General features: G+C 41.4%; 1 protein-coding gene across 2 annotated transcripts in view; it reads right to left on the bottom strand.

Annotated features, from left to right (window-relative positions):
- Positions 1 to 9200, bottom strand: part of F9 (coagulation factor IX) — a 28617-nt gene that overhangs the window by 1966 nt on the left and 17451 nt on the right. For both annotated transcript variants that reach the window (XM_006924187.1, XM_006924188.1), the window contains one exon: positions 8566 to 8771. In XM_006924187.1, the coding sequence (XP_006924249.1) occupies positions 8566 to 8771 (206 nt within the window). The remainder of the gene's footprint in view (positions 1 to 8565; positions 8772 to 9200) is intronic.

Here is a 9200-nt window from a genome sequence, read left to right on the forward strand (position 1 = left end):
TATTACATAATATATTTGATTCAGAGCAAAATAAATATGTATGTTGTTTATAGGAGTGGGCAAAATGTTGGCTTCTAGGTGCTGGCAGAACTGGTATGTTTCTGGAAAGTGTCAGCTTTGCAGATGAATTAGTGTTTCTGGAGCACAATCAAAAAAGCCATTTCTGTGACTGTTTTGAAGAGAACATGCAGTGAGAGCCAGGTGGAGCTCTAAATGACGCAAATATGAGGAAATGGCTTCTTTTGAGGATTTGGGGCCCTCAGTTTCCTTTTCTAGGTGAGTCAGATTCTCTGATGGCATAAGTTGTACTTTCAGAAATGCACTGACTTGATTCCTCAAGATCAATAGTTATTATCAAGTCTTTTGTCCCTGCATGTGGAAATCTTTTTGCTACAGGTTACTTGAAGAGAAAAACTACAGATTTTTTCAGGAGGTCTTTTCAAGGCCTTTCCAGACTGTAATGTTATTAAATGAGATTTATGGCCTCCATAGGGCTGTGCTTATGGCCATCCAGGCAACGAGGAACAGCCGGACTCGTGTATTCCTTCCATTGTCCATAACCATATTCAACTGCCTTTGTCCTAAAAGGTCTATTTAGCTATGTCTTATTTTGGGGGCAAATTGGACAAAGGTGTTTGGGTGCTGCTTTGAGCCTGGGCATTATTAAATAAGAAGCCAAACCAGTCTTTGCTCTGCACATTCATTGCATAATCAGAATGGACAATGAATATTTTTACCACCTCAATGTCTAGATCAATTTAGAGAATTTCAATTCCAGTGTAAGCAAGTGCCTTGATACACACCTCTTCGGTATGAAAGCTGAGACAGTGAACACTAGAGGGCACACTCAACATTTGGTAAACTGTTGTGGGTGCGCTGACTAGCTTTTGTGAACAAATGCCCTTTTATTAAAGCACGCGTAGCCCCAGGAGTAAGCCCATTCATGAATTTCCTTTTAGTGGGAGTGTAAGAAGGTCCTTGGGGCATGTTCTAGTGAAGATTCTTTTTGTCCTGAATTCAATTTACTGAACAGCTACTAAGTCCTAGATATACCGAACCGGCAGCCTCCTACCTGGAGACCCATGGGGCTCACTCGTTGCAAGCTTCTGACCTCCTTTTCCATGCTCTAGCTTTTCCTCTCATTCTAGTTGTTGCTTTTTATTTTGAAAAGTTGTAAAAATATAGGAAAACTCATATTATAGTATAATAAACATCAACATATCCATCACCTGGACTTAACAATCTTCTTAATATTTTTGAAGATTTATTGATTGCATACTATGAACTAATTATTATGCAAAGTGTTTTATCATACATTTAATGCAATACTTTGAGGAGTGATATTAATATTTCCATTTATAAACGAGCTAACTGAGGTTCAGATAAGCACATTAACTCCCCTAAAGTTAGTTAGTAGTGAAGCTAGAATACAAACCATAGTCAGCCTGGCTTCAGAATCTATGCTCCTAAACACCCAGTAATTTAAGTGTGGTCAGTGGACCAATTGCAGTAGAATCATCTGGGATGCTTGTAAAATGCAGATTTAGGGCCCCACCCAGACTTAATCAGATTATTCGGTGAGTGGGATGGGAGAACATGAAGATCCCCTGAATATCCATATATATATTAAGTTTGGCAAATTTTGTTTCAGAATTTCCAAGACTTGGTGACCTTTATGTTTTAAAAATGCTCACTCTGGGCAGATCTGGCTACGTAATTTGTGGGGCTCAGTACAAAATGAAAATGCGGGACCCCCTGTTCAAAAGGCAGGAAAAAATGGCATTGAAGACACTAAAATAAGGAACTCTTCCCTTCTGTGGTTTCTGGCAACCTATCATGGTGTTTTTACTTTACTATTTAATGTCATGCTCCCTCAGGCCTGGGGGATATTTACTGGGAGATATTTACACTCTGCAATTTAGCATATAAGCACAAACACACCCTTCAGCTGCCAGGTCTCCCCCTTCTGTAAGCCTCCAGACGGATGCCCTGTGTCCCAGCAGTGGGAAGGGTAAGTCAATCTTTCTTTCCCACTGGCCCACTGCAGCAATCAACCACAAAGGAGGGATACTCATGGGATTGTAACTTCTATGCCAGGGTGTGCTCAGTACCTGGAATGGAGATGGGCAAGAAGCTCACCCCTACCATTCACCTTCCAAATGTACTGTGACACATTTTTGGTCCTGAGATGCCATGTGGTCATGTCTCTTCCCAAGATGGCGTAGGGTGTGTGCACCCAACCTCATTCTTCCCTTTGATTGTGCAGGAGAAGAGTGACAGTGGTAGCTATTAAGAGTGAAAGGAGTATGCCAGAGTGCCATGGGTTGGGGGGTGGCAGTAGTCATTGGCCAAGTATGGGGAGGGGGAGGCAGGGCTGGCCAAGGCACCAAGGGACAGGGGAGTGGGAGGTAAAGAGTCCATCTCCTGAAGTTGGTGAGAGATGCGACTGCAGTAGTTTGAGGTTCCAAGTCCCCAGAGCCTACATGCCCCATCGTCTGACTTGAAACATAAATGCTAAGCATTGAACTCCTAATGTGGGACCCTTCTGAATGCAGGGTCCTGTGCAACTACACTGGTCACAAGCTCATGAAGCTGGCCCTGACCCCAAGTGTTTTTCGATGCCAAGCAAATTTGGGTAATGCTGTTCTATACTAATGGGTACAACTGAATACCTCTGTTCAAGTAGCTGGAGTTAAGAATTCACATGCAATGATAAAAGGGTGCTTCTCCTCTGTAGTAGAAGTGAATTAGACATCTCTCAGTTTAATGGGCTACTTAGGCCGGACGGAATGATATGCACAGCCCCTGGGCACAGAGACTATGATGTAGCTAGTCTGATTCTTGCCAAAGAGTTGCTGCCTGGAGCTTCTACTGCTTTCTGATAGGTGACTGAGAATATGATTGTGTTCTTTTCAGCCTGAAAAGCAATTTTTGCCAACCCCTGATTGGTATTAGAAATTTTAGCAAACATCTTTGCCAAGAAAAAGCCCTAAATATATATTTGCCTTAAAAGATATTACAAACAACTTGGTTTGGGAATGTTTACTTGGCTACCTCAGGATCACAGCTATCTAAATATTAGCTATTTGAGAGTGAGCTGCCTGCTTGGCCAAGGACAAGTTCTTGTAAGATGTCACTTCGGAAAATGATGGGAAAAGTAGGAAAGCATATGTTCTGAGCAAGGCATCCGAGTTCTGACCTGTCAAAACATTTTCATGTTTGTCATGTCAGAACAGGAGCCTGTTTTCTCCCTTTCAGACACACACAGATACACACCTAACACATCCACATTTACAAAATACACAGTCACATATCTGTTCTGATGCTTTTCATCAACAATGCCAATCCAAAGTAATAGCTGTTGCCTTGTTCTCTTCCTAACATTTCATCCTAAACCTGACCTTTCTCTGTGATTTCAGTAAATCATTATTCTACCTACCTAGCCACTAGCAGCTTTAAAATAATATTTTTTCTATGTTTGCATACTATTTCTTTCCCATATAAAAAGCAAAACCATTTCTACATGATGTGTAGCTTGCTATGCCCACAGGTATGATTCGCCCAGCCCTCGACCCTACTTCATTTTTCTGGGCACGGAGGTGATACTCACTTTTGGTTTTTAATGACTGGTTAAACAAGACTAGTCACTGAAATAGATTTCATCAAACCATCCTGGAGACTAATAGTCTAAATGTTCTGTCCAAAATAGTTTTGTGGGTCCCAGTGAGATTACATATGTCATCTTTTTATTTCTCCTAATCAGAACTCTATCACCTGAGCTGGGAAAAATAGAGGGTTACTTTTTCCAGGTGAAGATATTTCTATAGTTTTAGGATTTTCATATAACGTCTTTCTCCCAATCCCTCGCCCCCGCAAAAAAAAAAAAAAAAAAAAAAAGCTTTGGGTTGTCACTAATACTAAAAAAAAAAAAAAAAAAAAAAGGCTCTGGTTCATACCTATCGTAATTGCATGGGGGCGTGTCTGCCATGGGGGCGTGTCCTAATAGAATGTGAAGGATTGGGTCTGTGTAGGTGGCTGTACGGGTCAAGCGGTCATGTACCTTTATGTCTGCCATGGGGGCGTGTCCTAATAGAATGTGAAGGATTGGGTCTGTATAGGTGGCTGTACGGGTCAAGCGGTCATGTACCTTTAAGGATAGCTTCAGGCCAAAGCTGAGGAAAGCTGAGACTACGGAAAATGCCAAGACATTTCAAAGATTATTTAGGCCACAAACAGAAAAAAGAATAAAGAGACTGTTTCTCAAGACATATTTTGTCAGTTAAAACAGTTAAATACTGGCAATTGCATATGATACAACCTAATATAAAGGATAAGGAAAGGCTACGACTTGACTTCCATTGTATTCCTCCCTTGATAAAACGGAAAATAGAAGACCAGGTACTTGGCTTATGGGGCGGATGGATCCTAAACGCCGCAGAAGAAGTGGGAGGAGCTCTTGGGGAAGTTTGCACATGCTCATAATTGTCCGCTGACAGAATCAAGGACATATTAAGAAAAAAAATATTATTTTAAAGCTGCTGGTGGCTAGGTAGGTAGAATAATGATTTACCAAAAGAAAATTAAAGCTTTAGAAAGCCCAAAGAGCATGTCACTTTTTCATATCTTTCACTTTAAGCTGTTGGCGAAGTGTAGGCGTAGCGATTTCCCTTTTTTCTCTAATGTTCAAAACTTTTCATTGCTTTCCTACGGAGCTGTATGAAATCCGAGTCTGGTTTTAGTTTCCCACTGCACTAAGGATATACTGAGTCCTTGAAATATCCTTTCTGTTCCTATATAGTGCACTTAATCCTGTAGCTTCCTCTCTCCCCTCCTGAGGTGTCCCTGCAGAGTCCTTGATTCCTTTCCCCAATTTCTCAAAGGGCTCTGAGCCCACCACTGGGCATCTGGAGAGGAAATGAAGGAAATCGGTCTTGCACTTCCCTCCGCTACCCGCCTCGGCTCCAGTCGTCTCTCAGACCTTCTATCACAGTGATGCCTCCGCGAAGTCAGACAAGTCCGCTTGCACCTTCGACTTTGGGGGTGGGGCAGGGCCCCGCGGGCCGGAACCGTAGGGGACTCTGGGAAGCGCCTGTCGCCATCGAGGTGCAGCTGTGGGGCCCTTGCCTCCAACCCGGGAAGCTAAGGTGAAAGCCCTAGAATAAGGTAAGAAATGAACGCGACAGCGGACAGGCCACGTGGAAGGCGCGCATCGCTCCTCCGGGTCTCAAAGCTGTCTGCTAGCCAACTCTAATCTCACCCCCGGTGAACCAATGCCCTCGATCCTCTCCTGGATGGGGTTATCTGGCCTCTGCTGTCCCCAGTGACAGAACAGCTCTTCAAGTCAACAATTAGACAAACATTTATTCAACCAGCGTTTCCTCCCAAAGCTACCCAGCCCATGTGACCGACCCTGTGGTTGGAAAGCACTTTCGTAACCGGGGCAGAATCTGCCTGTAACTTTCACCTGTAAATCCACAAAGAAAAAGTCATCTTCCCCTTCTCTCTTTGGCCCTGTAGCTCTTGAAACAGCGCACTTAAACATTTTCTGTAAACCTTTCCAGTTCAAACTGTTCATTACACCAGATGTTCTTTGTGGTATTTCTTCACCCAAGTGGTCGCTTTTTTCCCCACCCCCTTTTATGAAGCATCAGTATTTGGAATTATTCTTTTCTAGGTAACACTGCTAAACAGTATTTCATATTTCAGAGCCACAGGTAGAATAATTTGGCCTTTGAAACCCCAGCTGCTGCTTGCTTTCTCTTGATGCCTTGGCTGCAGCAGGTGCGTTGCAGTCTTATCTGCAGTGAAATCAAGCATTTCCACCCTGCAGATTAACCATGATGGGTGGAGCTGGCTCTCCTGCAAATGAGAGATTCTGGTTTGTTTTATTTGTTTCATCTTTGTCTAAAAGTGACTTTTGTACACTCGATTTATCTCATATATTTGAAAACCATTAACCTTTCGTGAAAAACTGGATGGAGGTAGTTATGGAGAGACAGTTTTCTGGTGAGGACAAAAATAATGCAGAAGTATGACTGGGTCTTTCTCAAGTATCCTAGAAAGTAGCTCAGCTCTTCACCTTTGGGAAAAAAAACCTTAAAATCTAGAGTTTTGTACCTCTCCAGTCAGTAATCTTACTTCATATGGGTAAAATAGGGAGTGAACATGTGTGCACACATGTTAGTGAGTGATCTTGAACATTCCAAATGATCTTTGCTACACTTGATATGAAAGACACAGCAGATACACTAACTACAAGTGTGCAGTGAGGAAGACATGATAGATTTGAAATGATGTGTATCATTTATGTCTTCCTCATAGTACAACTGCAACCATCATCAGATAGTTTCTGCTGCTTAAAAGAAAAAAAAACTCAGCTTGCTAATTAAAATTTCTATTAGGAAACATTGGCATTGTTAAAACATTGGCAAGCATCTGGCTTAAAGGGAGTGACTCAACTGAGACTGTATAAAACTCCATTTTTAAACTCTCATTTAAATGTATTTGCCATTTCATTTCTGGAATGACAAGGGGACAATGCTAAGCCTACAATGCATGCATCCTGGGATTTTCATTTTTAATCCTCAGGTTTTTTTTTTTAATGGAAAGTCATCTTCTATGCTAATAAAACACCCTGAGTGACTGGATACTCCATTCTAGGCACTGCTTTATGTCCCACAAGCCCAAGGAAGATAATAATTATAAAGTAGAATCTTTTATTCTAACCACCTTATCCATGGAAGTTGGATACAGAATGAATGAAAATGCACAAGAACATGAAGAGTAAAATTAGAGAGAATTAGATATATGGATGTTAAATAGAATAAAGCATAATTAGAGTGACTGGACCCAAGAGAGATTGTTCAAAAAGAAGTCGGTGGAGAAGGTAAAAGGTCATGAAAGAAAGTAAAGATGGGGGTGAGTGAAGGAAGAGGTCATGGTGGGTGAGGGAAGCAGCACTGGTAGGATGCTTAAGTAGATGACAGAGGGGCGTAAAGGAACATATAGCATATTTTATTGGCTATAAGATCAAGTCCAGCATATATTATTAAAAGCGAAGGTAAAAGAAAGGCAAACATAAAGTTTTGGTTGTGATGGTCTGCAACTCTTCAGTATCATTCTCAATAATATCTGTGCCAAATCCCTATTTTCCAGGGATAGGTTCAATATCTTACACCGATTGTGTTGGCAAATGGCAGACAATCTGGAGAATCTTGGATAGACACATAGCTAGTCTCAAAATTCCAGTGGTGTTAAACCTGGGGACATTTACCTGATCCTGGCTTAAATTGTTACCTGTTTGATAACTGAAAATTCTTTAAAGCTGTTGGTCTCTGATGGCAAAAGTTCAGACCTCAGTAGAGAAAATGTTTTAGAGTGAAGCATCTTTGAGATTACTACACATTCACATGATTGTGGTCACTATGGAGTTTTATGTTAGATTCAACTCTTGTAAATACTGTCCAATAGAACTTTCTGCAGTGATGAAAGTGTTCTGTATCTGTATCCAATATGGTAGCCACTAGCCACATGTGGCTCTTCGGTACTTGAAATGTGGCAGGTGTGACTGAAGATATTAATTTTAAATTTGGTTAAATGGTAGTTAACTTAAATTTAAATAGCCACATGTGGCTAGTAGTTACCTTATTGGACAGCACAGTTTTATATAAGGACCAGTCTGGCTCTTTGCCTCTCAGGCTTATTCCTTCTCTCTGATGGAATCATTTATGCTTTATCTGTAGCCAGTTAAAACCCAGGTTTTGCTACAAATTTAGCTTTTGTTAGTTGCTCAAAAATGTGCACAGGTGATTCTCATGTTGGTTGTCCGCAGATCATCCCTGGAGGAATTTGGGTCTAGGTACCATGAGTCTACTATTGGGTGTTTTGGATCTTAGCTTCTGTGACAAGATTGTTTCCTTGGTCCAGTGGGTTTCAAATTGTAAGGTGCATCAGAATTACCCGAAGGGCTTATAGCACACAGATTGCTAGGCCCCAACCCCAGAGACCCTGATTCAGTAGGTCTGGGATGTAGGATGAAAATTTGCATTTCTAACAAGTACCCAGGTGATTCTGATGCTACTGCACTTTGAGAACCACAGCCTTGGACCAAGTTCCTATCTCATATCCTGGTTCCAATAGCCAAATTCTTGCCTTAATCCTTTCTACTTGAGTCGTTTTAAAAATCCCTTTGAAATAATCTAGTTTTTCTGGACCTAGAGACTTTCTGACTCTCACCAGTTCTCCTGGGGGCTGAAGCTGAAGTGGTACCTTGAACCTCAGTACCTGTGACCTTGCTTTCTAGCCCTCCTCTATTGCTTGTCTGGAATTCTGCTATGCTATTTCCTTGATGCCAAACTCTCCTTAACCTTGTATGGTAGCTGTCCCTGGACTTTTCTTTCTCCAGCTCCCCACTTACGGGAGCTCCTCATATTGCATACTGTTGAAACTTGCCTAAACACTTCCCTCACCCTGATAGGTCTGTCTAGTGTCCTAGCCTCAGCCTCTCACCTGGCCTACCCCTTGCCCACTGAACTCCAGTTTTGACACACCACCGATAGAGAGTACCTGCCAAGGGAATTGACCTGGTTTGGCATTTTCTCCACCAACAACTCGAGTGAAGTCGTTAAATGGTTGAGTGCTTTCTGTGATGTTATTCAAATTTGTTTCATCTTCAGTAGAATTTTCATAGTCCATATTGGAAAATATAGACTCAGAACGGGTGAACTTCGTAGAAGCATGTGAGACAGAAACTCTTCCACATGGAAATGGCACTAGAAAATGGGGAAAAAAAATAGTATTAGGGTATTTCTCATTGAAAAGTAGAAGAACATGTATTCCAAAAATTGAAGATGAGGCCCATCCTTGTCACTTCTAAAAAGCAGGCCCATCAATATTTTAAAAAATCTAATCAATGAATATAGTCTCAGACTATAATTGTATTATTTTCATGAAAAGTTTTCAAACCCTTCCTGAAAGGAACATTTAGCCCAGGAATCCATCATCTTTATGGAAATAGGATAAGTGGTGCGGAATCAAATTTTGTAAGACTTTTTATAATGCCTAATGAGTTGACTTTCTGTTCGTTTGTTTGTTTGTTTGTTTATTTATTTATTTGTATTTGTGGAGTGGGCAGCTGGCTAAACTCAGAGATCTGCCCAAGGTCACACAGACCTGTTCTAGGAGTTGCGAGCCCGTTGTTT

Source organism: Pteropus alecto, unplaced genomic scaffold (assembly GCF_000325575.1).
Source record: "Pteropus alecto unplaced genomic scaffold, ASM32557v1 scaffold139, whole genome shotgun sequence".
NCBI lineage: Eukaryota > Metazoa > Chordata > Mammalia > Chiroptera > Pteropodidae > Pteropus > Pteropus alecto.